Below are 26,416 nucleotides of genomic sequence, written 5' to 3' on the forward strand. Positions count from 1 at the left end.
ACCGTACATAAATACAATGGTCGTGAAAATGTCCGTCTACATTTTCGTTAGCCGTAAAACGCCACCTCAACTGGCGTGCAGAAATTACATTGTGATTTCCATTCGCCGATAACTTTCGGGTAAACCATGTACACGCCAGGAAAAACATCGAAAAACGCAGATTTCGTGAAAATCAATAAACACCGAAAACCATACGCCGAATCCGCCCAAAAATAAAAACTGAAAACGCGGAACCCTACATATAAGTCACTGCACAATATGAACGGTGAAGTTTTTCTTATGAAATCCGTTATAAAGCCTAGTGTGAGCAAATTGATGACACATTTCAGATTCTGTTTTGCAACTTCCTTGCTCTAGGTACACAAACAAAATGTGGTATCGTGTGGAACTGGGAAGCATATTGGGAACACGACAAAATGCCCGCATAATCATTGCACTCCAACGGTACTGCCGGCTTGTGACGCTCGTCAAATATATCAGACGTTATAAAATTATTTTATCACATAGAGGTTGTGCAACGCGATCAAATTATTCTCTCACATGAACTATATGCCCTAGTGTGCTATCAGACTGCCCACTACCCGACACACTACAGCGACGTCAAGGCACACGCACCATGACCAAAGCTGCCATGTCTCGTGGACATCGCAGTAGCTCCAGAGAAACGAAAGAGATGACTACGAACTAAGATTATGATTATAAAGTGATTTGCCTTGCAGTTTCAAATATTTCGTCTTCTGTAATAATTGAGCATCAGGAAGTGTCATCGCAAAGGCCCCAAGTCTCCTTGAGCTTAACTATGTTACACCCAGTTTATTATTATTATTATTACTATTACGATTATTATTATTATTATTATTATTATTATTATTATTTGCCCCACAACAGAAGACGGATGTATCATGCATATCATGAGTCACCACCATCAATACGTCGCAACCGATGACGTCTACAGGGCATCGAGTGTGCTTGTGAAGTCACCGATGCACTTATGAAGTCAATGCACGACACACACACAGTCCGATTTACTTCACACTTCGGATCATCTTGACCCAATTCCTCCATTGATGCCAACACTAGACAGCACACGCCAAGCAAAATAATTGCGTGGCAACCGGCAATTTCCGTGGAAAAGCCCGTATCCGGAGGCTGCCTTCATTCGTAACGTTTTTTTCTCCTCCGTTCTTTTTTTTTTAACTTCCGTGTTAGCACCGCGAAACAACTGTGGCTATGAGCGACGTATAGACGTGGACAGATGGAGAGAGGACTGCAGGAAGGAGGAGAGGGGGGATTAGTATGTGTTCTGGGCCGACTTCAGGGGGAACTGCGCCGACATTCGTCCGAAAAGTCTTCGGAAAACCCAGAGAAAACCTCGGGCTTCGTTCAAATGCTGGTTCTTTTTCTTTAGTTCGAGAACATATATAGTACTATATTCATTTCAAACAGCTTCATTACTTGCACTAACCCCGTATTGTAGCGCTGCAAGTATACGATAGCTGTGTTCAACCTTGCATTATATTTCCAATTTTTTCTAGATATCTTTTTTTAACTGTTGTGACTGAAGTACACCTGAAGTACACCTTCACTTTGATGATAGTTTCAAAATTACAAAATTAAGATTGTGTAACGCGAATTTCACGGGAGCTGTTGTGTGTGGAAGTTGACACTTTTATATATATGACACTGATATATGCACAACTACTTTAGAGTGACGAATACAGTGAACCCTCGTTATTATGACCATGGTCGTTCCCGAAAATTTTAGTCATGTGGAATTGTCATATTAACGGAGGAGATTTTCAGAGGTTTCAGTGCTTTGCTCCCCAGGAGTATGGTCGCAAAGCGCGTATGTCAGATTATCGGGGGTCATATTAACGAGGGTTGACTGTATTGCCTTGTGATCTGTGAAGTGAGTGGTGATCTGGGGTTAGCGGGACAAAAATATTACTAAAAATCGGGACAAAAGCGGGACAGGAAACGCTGAAAAGTCGGGATATTTTCCGGGACAACGTACCCATATCTGAGTACGTCAAAATTGCTTTCATTAGCTTCAGATTACTTTAACTTGTTTTGCATCACCGGAACCGACAGTCAACAGACAAAAGAAGAAGACAGAAGGAGACAGAGGAGAAGAAGAGAGAAGAAACTGAGCGATTTCCCGAGAATTTCCCGTTAATAGCCACCGCCATAAAATGTACGGTGGGCTGAAGATGCCATTGCACCAAGTCTTTACATTAGGGAGCCAGAGGAGGGAGCACAATTTTGACATACCCAATAAACGGGACGCACGGCGGATGGGAACGAAGGCAAGAAGGCAACGAAGGCGAAAGAGTTTTGTAGTAAGGTTTTCCCAGCGCGACCCAAAGAGTGTGGTGAAACAGAAAGCCCACCATACCCAAAACCAGGGATGGGCAGTATTTAAGTATATTGTAATTAAAATAATATTTAAAATATAAATACATGTATTTTCTATTTAAATACAGGCTTGAAAATGTATTATAATTATATTTAAATACAAATTTTTGAGGATTTATATTTGTACAAACTTTATAAATACTCCTAAATAAGCAAGACACTGGCTCATATCTTAAAGTTACCATGCATTTGACCTTTCGGTAAGAAGGACAAAGAGTTTGGAGGGTCGCGCTCAGTTATTTTCGCAAGCACACACATGCGACAATCCATTTTAGATGGCAATTTTTTCACTATTGTTCCGGACAACGGTCAGGACTATCCGACTACCTTGTAGTACGAAGCATCTTCGTCAAATTTAATACGAGCCTTTCTTTACCGGCACCTGTGAAGAGGTGTTGTCCTTTGCCAATCTGATTCTATGTGCCGAACGAAAGATACCTAGAAGAAGCAGTCTGCAGTCAGGAGCTTCTAATATTAAAATCGCCATGATAATCCGACAAACAAATGCTATTGTTCCTTGCTGATTTGTTATGATCATCCTCTGCCGTGGCTCTTTCGCTCAAGCTCTCTCGCAACATCTTGCGCGTCGTGGGCGAGGGCGACACAAGTTAGCCTTTTGGGCGACAGTGGGACACACGCATTGTTATCGTAAAATAGCGCGCGCAAGCCCAAAACATAGATTGGGTTTTGTGCGAGCGCAGTGACTACCCCCAATTTCATTGAGGCCCAAAACGCTTGAGTACCCCACTTTAAAATTCTCTATTCTGTACATAGTTCTCGAAAACTATGTTTCGTACAGTCGTGTGACTGTTGCCACATTTGGAATTCGCACATTTTTCAGGCATCGACGCAAATAATAACGATAATACTTGCCTTGTGAAATGAAAACCTTGAATATAACAAAAGTTCACATTAACGTTTCGCGGTTTTGTACATACAAACTCTTCCAGTTCCTTAGGCCGCGCATGACTAGTATTTTTATTTTTTATTTTATTTTATTATTAGAAAGTGCACATAACAGCTAAAAGTATGTACAACAAACTATACGGTAACAGCGCTCGCTCGGTCACACAGAGTACGTAACGACATAAATAGATCTCTACAAATGTCTGGCAACTCTGCCGATCACCACCGATGGCGATTCCCACCTGTACAGGGAACATCCACATGAAGGCTACTGAGGGCATGTTTTCTGTGCTGGGTAGTACAGTAGGATCCTTCGAATCCCAGAACAAGGGGGACTGCACTCCTTTCCCTCTCCTGTAGCACCATGGTCCTTCCCCTCTCTCTTCCCCTTTCCTTTTTCCTCCCTTTGGTGCACCGAGCGTCCACCCCTGAGCAGACTGGCCCTACCTTCTCCAAACATACTGCGGCAAAGCTCACACGTGAGCATGCTCCATTCATGCACACTCACGCTCAATGTGATGAATGAGTTGAGCACGAGTTAGCAAACGGAGAGCAGAGCGGGCAGTGAGTGAGCAAACGGAGAGTTGAGCAGTGAGTAAGTGAGCATAGGTGTGAAACTGACAGTTGGTGAGTGGTTACGAAAGGTTTCGGATTACCGCGCGGGCGCTATCAGCCAGACCAGTACCACTAAGTGGATCCCCCTTCTCCCACTATTATTCTAGCCCATTAAGTCGTTCTCGACATCATGAACAGTTACAGCGGTAGTGGCCGAAGGGCAGTCTCATCGTCAAAGCACCTGCAGCTGCTACACGGAAGGAGGTGGAATACATAACAAAGCTTACATTCACCAGCATTCTAACTCATGGTAAATGTGATGAATGGACTGAGCATGCGTGAGCAAAGGGAGAGCTCAGCAGCGAGTGATTGAGCAGAAGTCAAAAGACATCCGTTCCCAAACACCGCCCACGCCCTACAAATATCCCGGGGCTCCAGCATATTGTCTCCATTTTGCCTCCTTTGTTCATATTTCGTTCTTTCTTGAGCTTGAGTTCTTTCCTTGAGTTCTAATTGAGCTTCGCTACGTACCCTCCTGCCAGGCGCCTCAGTCATACCGAAATAATAGCGTTGCTTCGCTCTTATCCGTCGACATGTAGTGGTATACGGTGCTTCCAGCGCAGTACCGGAAATCGTGTTCTACTGTATTGTGCGTGTCACATAGGCTCTGTGTATAGAGGCACGGATGTTGACCCACCTGTGTAATTAACCCGATTGTGCCGTTGGCCGAGGACGTCACCACACTGTGCGGATTCGCTCTGCAGCGTTCGATAAACCCAAGCCTCTTCCTCAGGCAATAACCTCGCCCATTACTCTGATGGTGAACCTCAGAAAGCGATTGCCGCCAGGGGGCCCAGTTCCTGCAACCACGGCTGGACATATTCGCTCTGGGCATCAGCGAACACATACACTCTAAGACACAAAGAAAAAGCAAACATTCGGAGACACATTGCGGCAAATTATGCTTTGTCCTGCTCAGTTCCGTGCTGTTTGATTGCACGTGCGATTTGGATACTCTTGTTTGTCTGGTGACTTTTTTTATGATTAGCGCATCTCACAAACATATGCTTCGTCAATATTTGAAGCGATGCCGAGAGAAGATCCTGGAAGTCAATTCTTGGCCTGCTCTAATCATCGCTTTCCATGGAATGCCTGAGATTACATCGGAATACCGACGGGAACAGATCGTTCTGTAAATCTTCGCCCCATGCGTTATGACGGCGAGCGTGCATGCGTGGCCCATACATTTAATTTCCATCTTACGTAATATCTAACAGATTACAATAGCACCCATTACATCTAACAGATAACATTAACGTGTAATGGGGTAGGGTACAGCAATTGCAGCGGTGAAACTTGTCATGACGTTATCGTAACGTATCTGTCATTCTTGTTGAATTTCCTTTTCCATTTTCTGACTCACGTAAGAACCTTCACAATTTAATTAGCCCTGGACCGGTAAACCAGAAGACGTAGGTTCGAGTCCCACAGCTGGCTAACCTTTTCAGAGACTTTCATCCTTCATCGTTAATTACATTTACACTAAGAAATATATAATTTCGTCTTAGTGGCGAACAGTGAAATGGTGCATAATGTAAAAATCCCGAGACTAGGGAACACGAAGGGACAGACACAACACGTGTCAACACCCTTCGTGTTCCCTAGTCTCGGGGTTTTTACATTATGCATCATCTTCACCAGCCCGCTTTCTTCCTAGCCATTTTTTCATAGTGAAATGGTGAATGTGGAAGAGAAGTTGCCATCATGGCAGGAAGCACGTGAAAGATACATGAAGTATAAGCACCAATTTGAGGAAGAGGCAGTCACGTGGTACGATTGCTAACATTCTCGGCACGCAATGAATTTTCACGGAAACCCCCTCGGTTTTCCCTCGGAGATTTATCGTTATGATATGGCATCCAACAGCAGCAGCACGGATAGGGATCTGGTACGCAGCAATTATTTATGCGCATGATGACTGCTATGAATGGCCAAACGTGCTGATCCCGTTCAGGACTACAATTATGCCTTTCCTTTACACTTCTGAGATGTGGATCGTTCTTGATGGACATTCAATACCCAGTGTGGACACAATGCATATCAGAAGAAAAAAAAGAGTGAAATACACTAAGCTGATAGGAACAGCTTATTTTTATTTTACCATGTGCACGAGTATCTTTCATATATTTGAGATAACAGCGGAATCTAGCGAAGTTCTGGTTATATGGCTCACCAATGCCTAATTAAGCCTGAGACACAAAATGAACAGAGAAAAACGTTGGGTGCAGCTATGTAAGGGAAAGTATTTTTCTTCAAATTAGCACAATAAATAAGAAGGACAGCAAGCACTAATATTCAATAAACAAATATTCAGTAAGCACTAATATTCAATCAACAGCGACAGCAAGAAAAAACAGTATTGTTGCTGTTCTGACAAAAACGTTACACTGAAACTGAATCAACCTGTTCGTGCACGGACACATAGCGCAAAGATAAACAAAGGCGTGGGCAGACATAGCGAGTCGTAAACACTACTTTGAAATTCACCGCCTTGACCGAGAAGCGAAGCAGCCTCCATTATAGTTTCTCCCCTGTCGTGTAGATGGCGACAGCATAGCGGAGTGCGTTGGGAATCTGCGCGCACTGCGGTTTTCCCGCATGCGACTGATGTAACGATGTAGACGAGAAGCACGTGTGTGAACCAGCACGCAAAATGCAAGTGGAGCATGAAGCACGTAGGAAACAATGACACCCGGCAGCTGTTTATGCAGACCCCCGGACACACATACCAACACCCCCTGAATTTCTTTCCCGCGCACCCTCCAAGGTATATCTAAACAGGTAGCGCAACTTCCATAGGCCCCTGTGTCTTCAGAATAACGCCATGAGTCAGCGCCATCCATCCGTTGTACGGAGTACTACGATTGTAAATAAATGGCGTCAGAGGTGACGTCAGCAGTATGAATAATAAGTAGTGCATAATTGGCCATGGCACGTTTTCGTTCGCGCGCTTCGTTTGCGTTGTGTTCCCTTTTCCTCACCCGTGCAACAGAACCAGACGAGAACACAGAAAAAATAAATCGTATCAGGTTTAATGAAACATATCACTACGAAATACCTATAGTTATCACATATCTTGACAACTCCAAAGAGAAGGGCACCGTGATATCACACCTAGAGCGATACGCACACGCAGTAACTAGACGTTTGCATTTATTCAGTGAGTGGCCATTGCAACAAAACGTGACATCGTTGGTGCACAGCTGATTCCTGCTAACACTCACGCTATCATGGCCGCTCGTCCCATGAATTTTTTTTTCGCGTGGCCAGCAACAGGGGATGCGTTGTATTCATCAGTTCACGCGTGTTAATCTTGGCCTACAGCTCCGAGATGTCAACGTCGCTACCTGTTTAACCCAAAAAATATACGAACTCCGCATTACAATGCACGGAGACACGGCACGGAGACACAGATGCACGGATAAACACGCCCACTGTGACACACGCGCAAAGGAACAGGATACGAGAACGTACTCGGGCGGTAGATGATTTCGTATATGTGCACGAGTGGGGCAACAGAAAGTTTTCTTCCACATTGAAATTATGAATAACTTATTAGTACACACACAACCCATGCCCACGTTCTAAAGTTTTTTGTGTTTACGATCGTACCTCTACTGTCAACACCCAGGATCGCTCGCGTCTCATGATGGTAGCCTTGCCGATGGGTCTGATTTACTATTTTCGCTTGTTTTCGCTACCAGTTTAGATATACCTTGCACTCTCTACGATGGGGTTGGGGAGGGTAGAGTCACTTCAACTTTAGACACACGTCTGCAATACGGTGTAAAGCTGTTGCATCGAAACTGTAAAAATGAGCCCCCCCCTCCCCCATTTTTCTGCAACAACTTCCCCAGCTTGCCACTCTGGATAAACCACAGGCACACACCACGAAATTCAGCAGGCGACACACATGTACATACTGTTTCATTTTCCCGATGACTTTGTTGCATTTTCTTCCCTACACAATAACACGTGTGGATTTGGTTAGGTAGCTCTCCTGCTTGATGACAATACATTTGGCTTGCGAAAGAGAGCTGGTCCTTCAGGTTTTGGAGAAGGGCCAGTGGATAACGCTGTTCGCAGAAGGGTGGGCCGTGTCTTTGAATGCGCGTCCGATAAAAACGTCGTCGGGGCAGTATTGCTTGTGGCGCTGTTCCTGAAAGATTCTTCCTAAGTCTGGCTCAGGTCTCCCCTCAACTCCGCGTACGCGGCGGAGCGAACCGAAAGTAAGCTGGTCCCAGGGATGGGCAGTATTTAAATACATTGTGTTTAAAATAGTATTTAAAATGTAAATACCTGTATTTAAAATATGTATTTAAATACAGGCAAGAAAAATGTATTTATATTTATATTTAAATACCGTTTTAGGCGTATTTATATTTAAAATACGCTTAAATACACATATCTCATCCTCCCGTCTGTGTGGGCTTTTCTGGAGTTCCACATTGTCAGCCTCCAGCGATGAAGGGTATTTTGGTTAGAGGCTACAGGTCACTCATCCCATGTGTTCGGGGATTTCTGTCCTTCTAGAAAACAGCACAATGTGCGAATGAGGGCATCGCCACCCCAGTTGCTTCAGCCCTGGAAGCTGGGAGAGAACTGAGAATACCAATTTGGGAGAGATGTCCTTCGTAACCCTCTTGCGTTACTTGATAATGCCTGGTGTCTAAACCGTTAGCGGCAATTCTACTCGGCCATTCACTGGGAACTCAGGGCAATGGCTGCAGCGCACCAGACAGTTTTTGACGGGGAGTTTTTCACTGTCATCGCTGAAGATGGAAAGTCGAAGGAGGCAGGCAAGCTGGTGTATACGATTGAACGGAAACATCTCCTTGAGTCCTTGGAGCAGTCGGGGGGGGGACTGGACAGGACAGACAGGAGACAAGAACCGCCAATGGCGACTCAAAACCAGCAAATGAACAAATTAACACTTTATTCAACATAGAGAAAGTGGAAGAAGCGATAACGAGTTCATTAGCTGGTTTTGAGTCGTTGTCGGTTCTTGTCCCGTTACCGTCCTGTCTAGACCCCCCCCCCCCCCTCGCTGCTATTAGACTCAAGGAGACGTTTCCGTTCAATGGAAAGTCGGTCCACGCAAGATGCTGAAATAACCACACTGCATCACGGAAAAATAAGTAAATATGTGGGCATCGTGTGCAGCAGAGATGCATCCACAGGCGGCTCCATTTATTATATAATTTAAAAGAATAATGTGCCTGGACGGCTCAAAGTATTTACAGAAGTAGTTACAGTATTTAAATACTGTCTTAATGTATTTATATTTTGTATTTAATTACTTTCATCATAAAGTATTTATAGGCAGTATTTAAATACATGAAAACATGCAGTATTTTGTATTTATATTTAAATACCCGAAAAGTGTATTTATGCCCATCCCTGGCTGGTCCTTCATATCGTGAAGCAGGGCCCGTTAATAACGCGCGGTCGGCACAAGGGCGGTCCGTGTCTTTGAATGCGCGGTTCATAAAACTGTCGTCGGAGCTGTATCGCTTGTGGTGCTGTTGCGGAAAGATTTTCTCAAATCTGGCGCGGAAGATTTTTCTAAAATCCTGCGCGCGATAACAGGAAGCCCTTCATATCCGCGTTCTTTCAATATTCACCGGGGAGACAGACGAACAACAACAACAACAACAACAAATAAGTAATTATGATGTAGTGGGATGTTTCGCCGCTGAAGAGCCAACCCATTTGTTTGAGGGGGCGAAGATGGTGAATGATGATGAATAGCGGTGAGTGTCTGCTCTTCGTTTTGAGGGCGAGAGCAGTACTGTTTTTGAAGCGTGATGTGGGCAAGCATAGCGCTTGCCCCATCCTACATGCAGTTTACAACGCAAATAGAAGCACAGAGTAAATCATGCTTGCTGCAGAAGAAGGATTTCGAAAAAGAAAAAAGAAAGAAAACACAACATTCCTATTCTCGACGCAAATTCTCTGCATAGCAGAATGACACAGTTCCGCAGAACAAAACAAACAATTGAAAAACAACTTTATTTAAATGATGGTGAATGGGAATTTCATCGCAAGGGGTCCATAACCCTACCACTTTGCTGGCGGTAATGGGGTGGAATTGAATATTTAGTCGCCTTACAGTGAGCACCGCAGTACTAGAGTGCCGAGTAACTTAAGAAGTGCTTCTAGGGCAGAGCGTAAGTCGGCTGGATTTGGCCGTGGACCAAGTATAGTTTTGACGTTAGCGAGAGTGCGAGAGTCCATCTGATTTAGAGGCACTTAATGTGTGGATTGGAAAGATTCCGAAGATCAAAACGAGTCTAAGCAGAATCGCCAAACCTACGCAGAAGGAACATTCGTGTTGACTAAAAACAGTCCAAGTACCGGGAGTAGACATTTCTTAAAATTAAAATTAAATTTAAAAAAGTTAATTAACTCAAAATTGAAATTCAAAATTAAATTTAAAATTAAAATTAAAATACGTAGGCCACACCGGCAGCACAACAGGATAAAAACAAGACTTAAAATACAGTAAGTGTTAACGTTTCGGGGCCTATATCCAGGCCTCATCAGGCCTCATTCTGATGATGAGGCCGGGATATAGGCCCCGAAACGTTAGCATTTACTGTATTTTAAGTCTTGTTTTTATGTTGTTGTGCTGCCGCTGTGGCCTACGTATTTTAATAAATTCATGTTGACGTGCACGCAAATTTGGATAGTAATCTGCATAACCAGAGTTTCTAGGTTAACTTCAAGGGCAACCTTCAAACTCCCGAATTTTCTGTACAGCATTCAACCGATGATATAATGTGCCACCCCACGATATAGCAGCACGTTCGGTCAACCCGGCCAAACATGCCTATGCAGAATTCATTATACTATACCGAAAACAAAAGTTTCGTGGCGAAAGACACAGCCACGCAATTAAGTTGATTCGGGCGCTTGTGGTAAATTCTTCGTATAATGTTTCGCGTGTAATGGGGTAGTGAACTGTTCTCCAGTGGCGAATCACACCATGTCATAGTCACGATTTATTTGTTGCTTTTGTTGTTCTGCGTGGTTTGAGACCGCAGCAGTTCCGCGTCTGGTGGGGGTTACCATGATAGGGAACCGCCACTGATGGGTCCAAGAACAGCCAAACGGCAGGTTTCACGATCATCACACCCGACTCTAATTTACAGCAGGCCGGTTTCACATCAGTTCAGGCAGGGAGGTCCCATCGACTCCACGATTTTCATTATTTTTTTATATTTAGAAGCTCATCGTACATGATGATAGACAACGATAAAATGAATAATTTATATGGAATAGTTTTCGTGCAAAAAAAATCGAGAAAATCCGGCCCTGAATTCGAGTGTTGCAGTTTTGCCGCGTTTGCACACGTATATCTCTAGAGTTTTAAAAGACATTGTAGTGAAAATTTTTTATGCGTTAGCACGCCTATACAGGCCGGGAGTCGGAGTGTAAATTTTGGCGCGCAGGTGCAACGCTCTGTGCTATAAAAAATGGCGAACATGCTTTCTTGCGCAGTTTTGTTCCAAATTCGACGCGTGATTTCTCTGGATGTATATGTTCTTCATTGCCATATTTGGCATCAGTTCACTCAGCTTTTAACACTCTTTCCTCTGATATGTATATCATGCGTATGTCTCGTACACATATCTGCTGAAACAGGCAAATGTTAAGGTTTATTTCGAAAAAAACAAGGATTTTGAGCGTCCGTTTCACAGAGCGTTGCACCTGCGCGCCAAAGTATGCGCTCGGACTGTTAGCCTGTAGGCATACTAGACCATTAAAAAAATTCACTGCAGTATATTTTAAAACTCGGGAGATATACGCGTGAAAACACGGCAAAACAGAAGCACTCGAATTCGGGGCCGGATTTTCTCGGATCTTTCTTTTTTCTTTTTTTTTTTTTGGCGCGAGAATTATTCCGTATAAATTATTCATTTTACATCTGTTGGTCATCACGTACGATGAGCTTCTAAATATAAAAATATGATAATGAAAATCTGGGAGGTCGATGGGACCTCCCTGCCTGAACTGACGCGGAACCGCCCAGCAAAGCCTCGGCCTGTCGACATCATACTACCGAAAGAAAGAGCGTAGGGAAGGATTGAAGGTTGCATTGTAGGGAGTTTCCGGAAACCGACACGCTGCATAAGGTCGTGATCGATCGGTCGCTCGCTCCCTGGTGGAGGCACAGGTCGAAGCCAGCGCAGAAAGCGCTTTCGGGAACCGGAGAATGAATCCGATACAACACAGGTGACCGTGACCATCTTTCGTCAAAAACAAGATAGAGAAAAGAGCTAGTCTTCCGAGGCAATGTAAATATTATCACAGAAGTCTGCCTCTCTCTCCCTCTCTCTTCTATTTATGGCGTCACACGTTTCGTAGCGGTTTCTTTCTCCGGTCCCGAAAGCGCTTTCTGGTCTGGCTTGGACCGGTTCCTTGTAGCTCTACCAAGCTGCAGCCGCCTGATCGTTCTTTTCGACGTGTCTATTCCAGGAAATATCCCTGTTTCTTCGACAGGAGACAAGAGACGAATCCAGGGACTTTTTTTATTTTTTAATCTCGTTCCAAGACAAACTTTAGAGATTGTTCCATTTGTATACAAATAGTACTAACTGTACATGGTGGACGGGTAGTTGGAAGGCCCTGAACAGACCCGTGAAGCTAAAGAACATTGATAAGACACATACCGTCCACCCCCATTGCGCTCGACTTTCAGTGCATTGTGCTGCCTGGGTAGGACGAAATGGACTTCGTGTCAGCCCTCGTGCAACATGTACAGTTCGTACTCTGTTCATCACTGCAGAGAAATCAGCGCGAAAGGCCTTGAACTTGATTCCTACCGACGGCAACGACCGCCGTCGACAGGCGGCCTCAACTTTCTTTGCGCGTTTTTATCGCTTCCGCCGCAGACGTCGCTTCAAGATAGAAGGCAGATGGCGTGGCTCTAGATACATAGACGCGATTCAACTATTTCGTAACAGGTCTCGAGTCGTACAACTGGATCTGCACGTCATCGCAGAGATGAGTGGAGAGTGTCGTTGAAGAAAAAGGGTGAGGTCTACAGCCTGTTTTGAGGACGGCACGTTTCACCTGTCGTAGAGGTACGAGAACGTAGACGAACTGACAGTGTGCTCTGTACGGCAAGAGAAAATGGCTCGGGGAATTTTTGTTGCACAATTTTTTTTTCAATTTCTCCCACAAAATTAAATTTTGTAGAAATGTGCCACGTGTTGTATACTGTAGGCGAGACTCAGTTCCAGAGAAGCAAAAAATAAAAAAGAAAACGTGCATTTCGGAACATATTGAAAGCGGCAGCATTTATTTGGATTATTGGATCTCGTGGGTTCTGTCTCCCTCAACTTTTTTTCCCTCTGTCTCCCTCAACTCCTTTTTTCTCTCCCTTTTCTGTCTCCCTGTCCCTTCTGTCCTTTTCTGTCCCTTTCTGTCCCTGTTTCTCTGTCCCTTTTTCTGTCTCCCTCAACTGACTTTTATTAGTCTTTTGGCAGACGGTTTGCCTCCAGAGTCGCATACATCTTTCTCCGCCTATTTCATATTCTTATTGCTTCGTTGCCTTTCACCAGTAGGCAGTTACAAGTGCTATCGAGTAGCCGGTATCCATGATTTCTTTTTTCTTTTTAAATACCATTTGATGTTACACACAAACACGTATATCCCACTAATAGTCACTGGGGAGGACCCGCCCGGTGTGTAAAACTACACCCAGACCCCACCCCACACCAACACCCCACAAAACCCCACCAGACAATTTAGTCACCATGTCGCCATGTAGTCATTTTAGAATTGTGTGTTAATGCCGTGAAGCACCTCTGGCTATGAGCGGCGTGCAGACGTGGACAGATGGACAGAGGACAGCTGGAAGGAGTGGGGGACATGGGTTTAGTGTGCGTCATGGGCCGACTTCGGGGGGAACTGTGCCGGCATTCGTCCGCAAAGTAGGCAGGATAACCCAAGGGGATAACCCCAGAAAGCACAGCCGATGCAGAGTATTCGAACAAGCATGGCGTGCCAGTTCGGCGTCGAAAGGCGGTCATCCTAACCACTCTATACCAAGGAAGCTGGTGTGCGCTGATTCAACAAGAGCTCCCGAAAACTTTAATATCAAAGAGACCAAGCATCACAGAAGTTCGCGTATTCTTTTTCTTTTTTTTAATGTAATGCGTGACCAACTTCATCACCAAATGAGGTGATAGTGAGCCTGAAATAAAGCGATGTCCATCTAGCGGTCGCCAGTATCAACTCAGTCAACTCTATCAACTCTCTTCTTCACTCACTCTTCTCATTCTTTGTTTCTTGTTTTCATTCCCCTTCCTTTCTTTTTGTTGCTTTTTGTTTTCCTTTCCTTACTTTTTTTTTATTTCCCCGTTTTTTTTTCTTTCCTTTGTTTCGATTCCCCCTTTTTTCTGTTTCCTTCCTTTTCTTTTTTGATTCCCCTTTTTGTTTTTTTCTTTCTCCTTCTTTTTCTTTTTCCCCTTCCCCCTTTTTCCTTTTTTCCGGAATAGCAAGCCGGCTCTTCGCCTGGCTAACCTTTCCTTTCTTTTTTTCTTAATAAACATATTCCCCCGCCCCCTATCAATCACGTGCTAATCATGTGATTCGTCGCTGCGTCACACCTTTCCTCACGAAATTATATTTGGCCAACAGGAGACACCGCCCCGACACTACACAGCTTCTTTTTTTAGAAAGAGAGCGGGACAGAGAAAAAGATAAACACTACGGCACTCAGCATTAAGGGCGTGACACATATTGCACGATCTACCAAAAGGCCGGGCACGCTAACTTCTCTTTTTTTCTTTATTCACATCACGTCACATCACATCACGCTAACTTCTCATATACAGTCGTGACCCATTATTATAGACCAGGCTAACGCGGACGACACGAAATATGGACCATTTTTATGGGAACCGAAGGTTTTCAGCGTACTTACATACCGTTAACTCGCTTTTCGAACAACGGACATCGCAATGAGGAATGGAAGAATGGAACGACGGACACTGCATGGAGCGCTCTATGCGATTCCGTCCCGTCTGGACGGCATCTAGCACGCAGGGAACTTTGCTCATCATTAAAAAACTTTTTTCGGAGAACAAGGCAAGAGAAACAGGTGGTTCTGGACAGTATCCTATGATTTTCTATAGCCGCGGCGCTCAGATGGCTATTCAGGTTGTCTAAAGAACTGGCGAACAAATTATATTGAGCACACAGACATCACATTGTATGGCGCTCTTTTGTGTTCCATGTCCGCGATTCCGGCATTATTCGAGCCCCCAGAGTCGACTAGCGAGCTGATTTGACGCGACATTGCTGCTCGACGCGACGACTGCTACAAGACGAAAAACGAGACGACAGCACAAATAGCTCTGTTTGTGCTGTTTGTCTTGTCGTCTCGTTTTGACGTGTTGTCGTGACAACGCAAAAAAAAAAAAAAAAGAGCTGTTTGTGTTGTCTCGTTTTTCGTCTAGCACATGACAAACATGAAACTGTCATTCGACGTGCCTCCTGTGTGCGGAAAAGAATGCGTCCATTCTCTCGATACGGCGTTAGTGAGTCCAGGAACAATAGCGAACTGTTGACACCGCTCTTGAGGTTCTACAGCCTGTGACTTTTGGCCAAGACGATGATCCCGGGAATACCTCCACGTCGCGAGACTCGACCATAGGAGTGCTTACGAAAAACTCTGAAACGACTACTCAGTAGCTCCTGCAGGTGTTCAATTGAATAATGGCAGTTTAAGCAAACAGTTGAGAGAAAGGTCGTTCCCCTTTGTATGCTGGACTACCTCATCCATTCCAACGTTATGTTCCTGGATGTTGACGAAGAACGACGAACCCATTGTGACAGCAAGGGGAAAGTCGGAATCAGACGACGATTTAAATTCAAGCAATCCACCCCCCACCCCCAAATTGTTCAACCGTCTCCCCGACTCAGTCATTGCCAAGCCGACCGTCACAAGTGTCGTGGCTCACGATGGCGACCAGAATCCACGTTTTTCGCGCTGCCGAGACTTTGCTATTTTGAGTTTCACATCGTTATGCACTCAACAAATTTAACTTGTTTTACTCTAATATTCGATAATATAGACGACTCGCCTTTGTGGCCAATTTTTAGCAACTACAACGGTCTCCATATTAGCGAGGCACGATTGTAATAGTGTCTCCGGCAACTATTGCTACGCGTGGTCTAGCGCCGGTATTCGCGCTGCATTCTGTGTTGCCCTCCCAATCAATGTCCCGCCAGTCTAGGCACGCAGACCACTCGTTCTACCCAGACATCTGCAATTACGCTCCCCTTCCGCGTTGTACACGTCAGCAGGTGAAGTTAATCCAAAATTAGACCCTCAAGGACTGCAATGCGAGATAAAGTAGCGACGCGAGTAGACCAGCAGTGCGGTTCTCAAAACGTTGGATTGTCAGTGATGAATGGAGACAGCTGGTTCAGTCCAGTCGCTCATCAGTCGAAATGGTGTTGGTTTTCAAGATAGTTGCTTACGCCGAATGGCGGTCATTAGACCGCGCGCGTGTACTGCGTGTCCGATAAGCGGTACACGTCATATCTGATATGCTGTTGCTAGACGGGGCTCGAATTCGCACCAGTGGCGGAAGTTGAATCTCACACGCGAGTGTACCGCGACCAGCAGTGACGTGCCAAGTTGCAGAGCGTGTGGTGCATTGTGGTGCACTGACCTGAACGATTCATACGCCGATGTACAAATTCATGTTATGGTACAACGACTTTTACAGAAGAGAGGAATGGTGCAAGACTTGCACACCTACGAAATGACATGGTCGATGATTGAAGTGAACAGCAGCAGCGGAATTAACATAAATTAGGTCAGGTCGTAACACGTCAGGAAATTCTATTGGCCTTCTTTAATGTCATCTATTCAATGCGGCGCCCACAATTAGGGACACGTAAACGACGAGGACGAAATATCTGTTTATTTACAAACATTAGAGCATGGTGACACCTAGTGCTCCATTTCTTGGAGGTGCCTCAGCGACATATAGAGACTTCTGATCGATTGATTGATTGGTAAAAGAAAAAAAATGGAGAGTCCCAAGCCTCTCGAAACTGGCTACTCCTGGACGCGTTTTTTTAGGGCTCGTTGTATGTAAAACAAATGAATGGAAGAAAGGGATCACTACACTTTGAAATGGAATTGATGAGGGCATCACCATAAAACTTAGACACGAAATTTAAGGAGAAAACGGAAATGCACTAGGACATGACCCCAGAGGGAACAGTACAGGCAGGTCCCCCAAGGTCGCCATTTTCCCATGTATTTGTTCCTATCCCGATGCGTGCAATGCCGGAGGCCGCCCTTAGATACCCCATTGTTACCAGACTTGGCTTGCGTGGATTGTAGCGCGCTAAAGATCCAGTTGAAGCACAATCCAAGCCAGGCCAAGTCACCGAAGGAGAAATGGACGACTGCAGCGCCTGCGGCGCGTGGTACGACAGGTACGCTATGTGATGCACGCAGCCGTGCACTAGATCCTTCCGATCGCTCAACACGTTTAAAAACGGGACCAAAAAGTGAAACACGACAGAGAAAGTTGTTATACGCGTTTTATTTGGACATATAAAGACTAGATTCATTCGCAGAAACAACAAAAACATTTTGCCGCTAAACTTAGCGCGCTGAAGTGATCCGGAACGGCAACAGTGGGGTATCTAGTGGCGGCCTTCTTCGTTGCACGCTTTTCCGAGGTGAGTTTAGGGGACCTGAGTACAGGAGAGTTCAAGTGCGAAAATATCAATGCACAAAGCACGAAAAGCGTCACAGAGTGTCAAAGAGGGCCGTCGAGATGAGAAATTGTACAAGGGCACGCATGGCAGATATGAGCTGATTTCCAGTCCAGCACCCAAGAACCTTTTCGGTTGAGTATGGGAGATTATCCAGGCGGGCTAGCGATGACACAAGGGTACGGCGGTGCGCACTGTACCTTGGACAGTCATGGAGTATGTGATCCACGTCTTCAACTACACCACAGAGAACGCAATAGTGGGAGAAAACCTTGCCGCGCTAAAACAATAATCGGCCACTCAGAAGACTTCTAAATGCAGCACTCGCATGGAATCTAGTCTAGTCCCCTTTCTTGATTTCGTCTTCATTCAATACTAGCGGACCAGCTCGCGTGGTTAGTGGCTAGGATGATCGCCTTCCACGCTAAGTTTTCCCTAAGTAAGAGGTTTTCCCTGGATTTCCCGGAAGACCCAGACGGATGTCCTTCTTGGCTCTCTGTTTCCTGTTTACTTTCGCACGGGTCGCCGTACCTGCTATTAGTGATGGCAGTATGTCAAATATGGCGAACAAATTATGCGAAATAAAATACGAGGTTTAGTAAATACCTTCATGCACATCCTGTTTTCAGTAAATTTGATTCACCGCATATCGCGCTCCTTTCGTCGTTCCTCTTCGGTACATGGTATCATATGGAGAATATCCTGTTCTTTCCTTTTTTTTTTGCTTTTTTGCAGAATACCAAGCCGACATGTCGTGTGGCTAACGTTTTCCTCCCCCTTTTTTTTTTCATTTGTTCAAATAAATATATCCCCCCACCCCCAACACACAAAATGTGAAACATGAAATAGCAACTTGGCTCCAAGCCAATATTCCGACGTTCAAAGTTATGCGCAACAAGACAGCAAAGTCAACGTAAAGTTCGATTACTTCACCTCGAGCTGGACCTTTTTTTCCCGCACTTCCGTGGTTGCGTGTTTCTTTGGCATTGAGTTTAGTGCACAGACATTAAAAATTGCTTTCTAAGCTTGCAGGAGCCGTGCCGTGTCTAATGCGAGAGATCATAAATTCAGTGGTCTCGAGGAGTCCTTCGGCACCTCAGGCCATAATCATGATATATTTCCATAACTTAAAACCCGAGACTAGGGGACAAAAAAACGACAAACACAGACAAACACGGACATACCACCAGCTCGCTTGCTACCTCTCTATCCTCTCGTTATGATCTATTTGTTGTTGTTGTTGTTTGGCAACCGTTACGCATGCCGGTATTGTTGTTCTCAGTTGTGTTTTGGTTGCTTCCGTCCTGCATGTGTACAATATAGTCAATAGGTAATAGTCAAGCACCGAAAGCTGCGAGCGCGCCAAAAAAGCCGGTAGTTGAGTCGCTATAGACGGTCCAGCGAGCAGCTGAAGATTGTGAGTTGATGAAACTTATTGCCAAGAGGACTCCATAAAGTTCAGCGGCCGTTGCAGAGGTGACGTGAGACAGCCGCACCGCTCTCTCAATATTCTCAACTCAACTCAATTATCATCTCTGTTCGTCTCTGGACATCATCCTTTTGCGTTTTCATCATCTCATCATCAGATTGAACTTTCTGTATTAAGTGTACTGGGGTAGCCAGTTTGACTTCGTCGAAACTTACATCCCCATTTTTTTCTTTATTCACATCACATCACATCACATCACGCCGGTAGTTGAGTGGAAAGAACGGTATTCGTGGTTTCTTATAATAAGTTATGAGAAGACAAATTTAGATGCCCTAAGTGGACAGAAAGATAATGGTGATATCTACGGCCGTATCGACGAGGCACTGAGCAATTCCGGTGTGTCCCGAGATCCCCATTGCCGTGCGTCAGCGACACGAACCCCTTTTTTTTTCACTATAAGGGGTCCTTCAAAGCTGTAAAGGTGCCCTATACTTCAAAGGAGTTATAGCCTGCAAGTGTGTCAGGGGAATTAGATTCAGTCACGCGATCGAAAGCTTTCCTGATTCCTGGTCACAAAATGGCGACGCAATTCTCAACTGTGCATCTTCCGTGCCCGTAGAGTATGCGTGCAGCAGTTGAAAAGAGGCTGAGTTGCTCTAAAAGGACTAAACGTAATTAGAGGAAGGCGCTGAATATCGAATGACTCTTACATCGGCAAGTCGGTACCGTCAGCTTGATGTAACAAACACAGAACTTTGTGGGAAGCAGTTTCAGAAGTGCTCTTCCAAGGACGCTCCAAGTCCCGGCTGACATTTATTGCTCCACGGAGGAAGATTCCATTGGGGTAAACTTCTTACGCAATAAGCAAGCGTAACTTGTCAGTTATCACGACGTTCCTTTCAACTGTCCTTATTCTAAGCGATAAGTGGCAGCTGTCACAAACGGTGTCACTTACGAAGTTCAGACGTCAAAGCCCTCATGCCGCCCGTAGTTGGCTTCAGCCTTCACGTGCATGCTGTGTGGTGAACGATACAGTGCAGCTCCGGAGAATAGGACACAGGACGTTCCGGTTCACCGGCTCTTTGCGTGAGCGAGGGCATCATATAGTTTCAATATAGTGCAAGACCAAAGTCATTACATTTTCTTTGGCGGTTTTGCATCCCAAGTGGGAACGTGAATAATTTCGGTCATCTTAGCTGCATGCGACAACCACAAATCCCTGGGAATAAATGCACGAAAGTGTATGGGAAGTTAAGAATTATTTGCTGTGAGGCAAATTTCGGGGGGAGTAATTGCAAGCTATGGGGGCCTACAAAGCTCCAATTGTTCCACAATTTACTTCAGTTGATTTTAAATTCTATGCAATGACGCGTACCTCAGTAACTCAGGACTACGAAAGGGAGGTTTCAATTTCAATAAGGTGGAAATTTTGTGACAACCATTCCCACTAGTTCGGGACGTTTGTCTTCCGCCCCCCCAACTACTGAGTTCTCTCTCTCTCTCTCTCTCTCTCTCTCTCTCTTTTATTTATTTTTTTTTCTTCTCAGCTAACTGGGGCTAAGTGGTCTGTGATAGCCAGTCTGGCTTTGTCGTGACTTAAATCTATATAATTTTTTTTTCCTTCTTCCATCACGTCACATCACAAGGTGGACATTTTGGGAACTAAGATTTATACATGACAGGGGGGTCTCAGTAGCACTGCGGATGACGGACGCAGCGAGATGGCAGTAAATTATGCGTAAATCGATTCGCTTAGACAGATAACGATACCGTTTTGCTGAGAAACCTGGAGGGGCGGTGGGCGTTGAGGGAGGGAATTGAGGGAAAGAATTTGTTTTCTGAAGTTCTGCACCTGCATACTGGAACTCAGAGCCCTATTCTTAAAGCAACAGAAAGTGAAATATAACCACAATGTTTCAAAGTACCATCATGTAGAGCTTGGCTGTGTGATCACACACACACACAAGTCATCATCTCTCAGTTCTTCATGCTTATCGCACTAATTAATTTTGGACACTTTTTGAAACTGAAAGGTGGCGACCCATCATCGTTCGCAAAGAATAAAGTTGGAGTCGGCCCTGGACAGGCGGACAGACGTCACATGATTTTGAAGTACGACGTAACGCATTTGAGACAGGTTGCAAATTATCATTAGACCTTTTTGGAAAAACAGCAGCAATTCTTGAGAAATTCGGATTAAACTGTTAACGGTTGTGACCATAGATCGAGAAGTTACCCGTCAAAAAGAACTCGCTACGAGTTAAGCTACCGCGTGAAAAATGTAGCTAAGTTAATAACGAAGTTCTTCAGTCCGAAATGTAACTCGCAGTTATGGAGATACCTAAAAAAAAAAAAGAACGAGTTACTTCCCAGTTACGTCGAACACAAAATAGCGCTACACGGGTGCAGCGCGCGTGAGTGGTTGAGTTCGACCTTGAGTCGTCTGCGGAGGAGTGTAACATGCTTAGATCGTTTTCGTTTACGTCCAACAATTTGGACGGCTTGCACCTTACTCCCTGTGGGCGCACAATGGTTCAGCTTCAGTTCAATGGCAGCGGTTCTTCCTTCCTGAATAGAATACTGTCATAGATTGAATATCACGTTTTGTGGCGTGAAATGCCATGAAAGAAACGGAGAGGAAGCTGGAAAATAAGTGGACGTCAGTGAAAAGCAAATTAAAAGTAACTTGGAACTTAGCTTAAGTTACATTGGCAAAGTTACTTGAAAAAGAAACGAGTTCCTCTGAAAGTTACCACGGCGCAAAAGTACCGAGTTAAGTTCCAAGTTACTAACTCGGTACTTTTGCGCCGTGGTAACTTTCAGATGAACTCGTTTCTTTTTCAAGTAACTTTGCCAAATGTAACTTAAGCTAAGTTCCAAGTTACCAAAAAAAAAAAAAGGAACTTAGTTACCGTAACGAGTTACCTTGAACTCTGGTTGTAACGACCGAGTTCCGTGCCTGCGAGGTGATCTGCGCCATCTGTTGGCCTATCTCTCTCTCCCCGCGTCTATGTGTCGTCTGCTCGCTGTATCGCTGCTGTTTGCAAAAAAAACCTCGCATCCAAGTGATTTAAACGAATGTGTGGTTTGCGTTCTTGTGTTCCGGAATACACAAACCATGCACCTTCGCAATGAAATGCATACTGCACTCACGAGAAACGCATTATCTCGTCTGATGTATCGTCTAGTTGCTTGTGTTTTCAATAGATGGCTCAGCGTTGGGTCGATTCTGGAGTCCTCTACCTTGCTTAGCGTAGCAATCTTTGAAATACGATTGCTGAAAAAGTTTACAATATACCGCAGAACTGTTACATATCTGACGCGTCCAGCTTAGAATCTTCCAGGAAAACCGTAGGGTGTCTACAAGTTTGCCACTCACTTTGCAGTTCCTTTAAACTCTCCTCGACCCCACCCTGCACTCGAGCTGCCCCGGAAGGCTATTTTTGTGTTACAAAAATCAACTTTGACTCGAAGTGCCCTGCGAGCGGACGAAAGTATTCTCGCTTCCCTCGAGCACTTCACGGTAGCGCCCATGTTTCCTTGAAGCCCAATGACACCCCTCAAGCGAAGAACACTTCCTTCCACCTCACTCACTGAGTTGATCCCGAGTTGAGCATCGTTTGAAGTGGTTGCGACACTTGGTCTCAAGTTATTCCGGATAAATGTAATATCCAATTGTTTGTATTGATGTGAATCTGCAATCCCAGTTTTACAGAAAATGGGGTAATATACGCTTCGAAAACAGACTCCGCAAATACCGAAACTAATGCTTCGCTGACGTCACGGCAGGAGTCTCCGCCAGCGAGGAAGCACGAGAGAGATCACGTGCTTACGACAACCAATGGGAATGGCCGAAGCTCTGATGTCATAGAGCTTGACGAGTACGTGTGTTCGAGTACGTGTCTCGCCAAGTACTGCACAAAGATTTTTTTTTCTTCAGTACTGTAGTGTGAACTACAACGTGCCCATATGTACTTCTAGAAAAAAGGATGGAGCAGTTACACCTTTTAGGAGGTAATAGTTGTCGCATATGTTGTGCGAACAGGTTGAAAAGTTCTACCTGCTACCTGACTGAAGTCGGCACAACAAATTAGCGCAAATCCCCAAACAAACTTTAGTTGCAGTTATCTGTGTCGTGCACAATGTGCTCAATGTACACTGCACTGTCAATGCTGGGAAAGTAACACTCCCTGAAAGCACAGTGCTTCCGTAGTTGTAATAACAGCTCTTACGCACATTTTGTACTGTACCTGCAAAAAGGCGGTAACATAGATTCGGCGATTCACCGCAATTGTTGCGGTGAATCACCTCATCCCATCGTAATTCATGTACTTGTAGTTGTTGATGCGGCAACCGGCAAGGTTGCCACCTTTCTACACCCTTTCGTCAGACGCTATGTTGACTTAGGTGGCAACTATAGAAGTTAGCACATTTTCAACCCTTTTTCTCTTAGAGTGTGATGCAATGAACCACATCTCTCAATGTGACACAACCCCTTTAAGAATACTGTGGTCAGACTGAATGACTTTTCCTTCGTTTTTTTTTTATTTCTTGTTGTTTCTTTATTTTAATTTCATTTTTTTCTATAGGAAACCAAATCAGGATTGTGCGATGCCGACAGAGACGTGTTTTTGCAAATAAATGCTCTCTCTCTTTAGAGATCACGACTGGGTATTCCAAAAAGATGGACTTACGATGTCGTCTTGTCTTTCCTTCAGAATTTTTGACGTAAGCGAAGTGACGCCACGGAAGCGATGCTGTCGTCTTTGGACGCCTCGCAACTGGAAGAGCCTACAGGGAACGGGGTGAGTCCATCTATCATTTCTCTTTCGCAACATTTTGATTGCCGTGACGCGCGATGCATATCTACGACTTTGCGGAACTCCTGCCAAAGACGAATGCGGAGTGGTTTAAATTAAAGTCCAGAGCCAAGCGAAAACTTCAAAAAAAACGCTTCTTGTGATGCTTCCAGTCACCGTGCAAAAAGTTCAAATTAAATTTGCAGGGAAACTTATTTATAAGTGAAGTTTATATATCCAGCTGTAAGACGCAGGCATATTTCTCATCCTTGGGGTAGACGAGTCGCCAAAATACACTTCTGGAGGGACAACACTTCAGCATGTTGTGGTAGAGTTTTGCCACCAACAGGGCACAACTGCCTACCCACTATGGTGTGGAACTGTTCAACCAGTGGTGGTAGGAATGGAAGGGCGAAGTGCTTGTACCTCTCACTTCCTGCACCCCCCCCCCCTCCGCCCCTCGAGAGGCGTTGAGAATCTAACACCACACATTCTACCCCGAAAGGTTCAAAATTACACCTTTTTTCATTCAGAGCGAGGTGTACGTACGTGTCACAGCGCAGTAGTATATGATTGTGTTACCACAATGAATGAGTCAACTCAATAGTATACTACTGGATTGTGACGTATTCGTACACCACGCGACTCTAACTTAAAACATGGCATGCCAGCTAAACGTGCAAAAACTGACAGTTCGAAGTTATCGAGCTCGGTCCCGGATGGCAAAGCAGGATCCGATCGACGAGACAAGGCGCATGTTCTTACACATGTTCGAAACGTGTAAGAACGCCACTTTTCTCACGATTCAACGAAAAATTCCGTAAACTTGTAAATGAATTGAATAGTAGGAACAAAGATTTCTAGTGTAAACTCAGAAGCGTTGAAAGAGTTGAGCAACACTAAGGGTTATAACTGCAACATAAAATTCACTGCTTAGAATAGCACCGGAAGCGTGCGAAAGCACAATGAACAGCGCTTATGGTTATGCCAGTCACTAAATAGCGACTCTAGTCATGCCCAGAGCTGGTTATGCCCAGCGAGAGGGAAAGGGGGTAAACGCACCTGAAGAGATTAGTGTGTTTTAGTGCATCGTACGCATTCACCTTTGCGTACGTAAGGCACAGCGTTGGTGGCTCTGCGCACGCGCAAATCATAAAGAGAGCTTCGCGCAGTGCGCAGCATAGATTGAGAAGTTACCCGTCAAAAAGAACTCGTTATAAGTTCAGTTACCGTGCGCAAAATGTAACTAAGTTAATAACGAAGTTCTTCAGCCTCAAATGTAACTCGCAGTTACTGAGTTACTTAAAAAAAGAACGAGTTACTTCCAAGTTACTTCGGCCACGAAACAGCATTACGCAGGTGCAGCGCGCGTGAGCAGTTGAGTTAGACCTTGAGTTGCCCGCGGAGGAGTGCAACACGATCAGATCGTTTTCGTTTACGTCCAACAATAGACCTCTCCCTGTTTGTAAACAATTGACGTCATAGTGTTCGACAGCGCCAAAATTTGGTAGAAGTGAACTACGCTCGAAGCTAGAGGTGAACAAGGTCGCGCCCGAAAGCCACGGTCCTGAGGGGATTACGATATGGTCCCTTAAAGGAACGCGACCCTCGGTCCTACGTTTCTTTCAATGGGAGGTAGCGAACAAGTGCCCGTTTGTGGAACCCAGCCCTCTCCTTCCGATCTGTTTCGGTTTCAGTCTGTCTACCAATATCATGATGACGTTTCCCTGGTAGTATTCTGACGCTTTGCATCTTACTCCCTGTGGGCACACAATGGTTCAGCTTCATTTCAATGGCAGCGGTTCTTACTTCCTCAATAAAATACTGTCATTGATTGACTATCACGTTTTATGGCAAAAGATGCCATGAAGGAACAAGAGAGAAAGCAAGAAAATATGTGGACGTGAGTGAAAAGCGAGTTAAAAGTAACTTGGAACTTAACTTACTTTGGCAAAGTTACCTGAAAAAGGAACGAGTTCCTCTGAAAGTTACCACGCCGAAAAAGTACCGAGTTAAGTTACAAGCAGACTTGTACACGTTACTAAAAAAAAGTAATTGATTACCGTTACCGTTACCTTGTACGAAAAAGTAATTTTTTACCGTTACAAATTACTGGCCGGAAAAAGTAATGAAGTAATGCCTCGAAAAGTAACGCGTTACTTTGCCAATTACTTTCGATATCTTAGAAAACGATACAAAAAAAGATAGAAGAAATGATATCCACATAAAAAAAAAGAAAAGGAAACTGAGCGTCGACATCGTTGTGATATCGACAGTATTCCGCACAAGACTGACAGGGGCTCGTGGTCACAAGAGTGGCATTAGGTTATTGGGGTCCGGAGTTCTGCGAAAAATGTGTCGAGAGGTTGAGAGTTTTGAGAGTTCTGTGAAAAGAGTCCCAACTGGGACTCCTACAAATGACTCATCAGGTTCACGGTACAACCTACAGTCCAACTTACTGCATACAGGCCGGGTTACGGATAGATAGTACACATGA

At 44.7% G+C, this 26,416-nt stretch overlaps 1 protein-coding gene and 1 long non-coding RNA gene across 6 annotated transcripts in view; one reads left to right on the plus strand and one right to left on the minus strand.

Annotated features, from left to right (window-relative positions):
* The window catches only part of LOC135386192 (uncharacterized), a 449,529-nt gene that overhangs the window by 103,518 nt on the left and 319,595 nt on the right, over positions 1–26,416 (minus strand). The window lies entirely within an intron of this gene.
* Positions 1–26,416, plus strand: part of LOC135386188 (sodium-dependent phosphate transport protein 2B-like) — an 89,136-nt gene that overhangs the window by 20,170 nt on the left and 42,550 nt on the right. For both annotated transcript variants that reach the window (XM_064615969.1, XM_064615968.1), the window contains exon 2: positions 23,839–23,925. In XM_064615969.1, the coding sequence (XP_064472039.1) occupies positions 23,875–23,925 (51 nt within the window). In that variant the 5' untranslated portion in view covers positions 23,839–23,874. The remainder of the gene's footprint in view (positions 1–23,838; positions 23,926–26,416) is intronic.

Source organism: Ornithodoros turicata, chromosome 2, assembly GCF_037126465.1.
Source record: "Ornithodoros turicata isolate Travis chromosome 2, ASM3712646v1, whole genome shotgun sequence".
Taxonomy (NCBI): Eukaryota; Metazoa; Arthropoda; class Arachnida; order Ixodida; family Argasidae; genus Ornithodoros; species Ornithodoros turicata.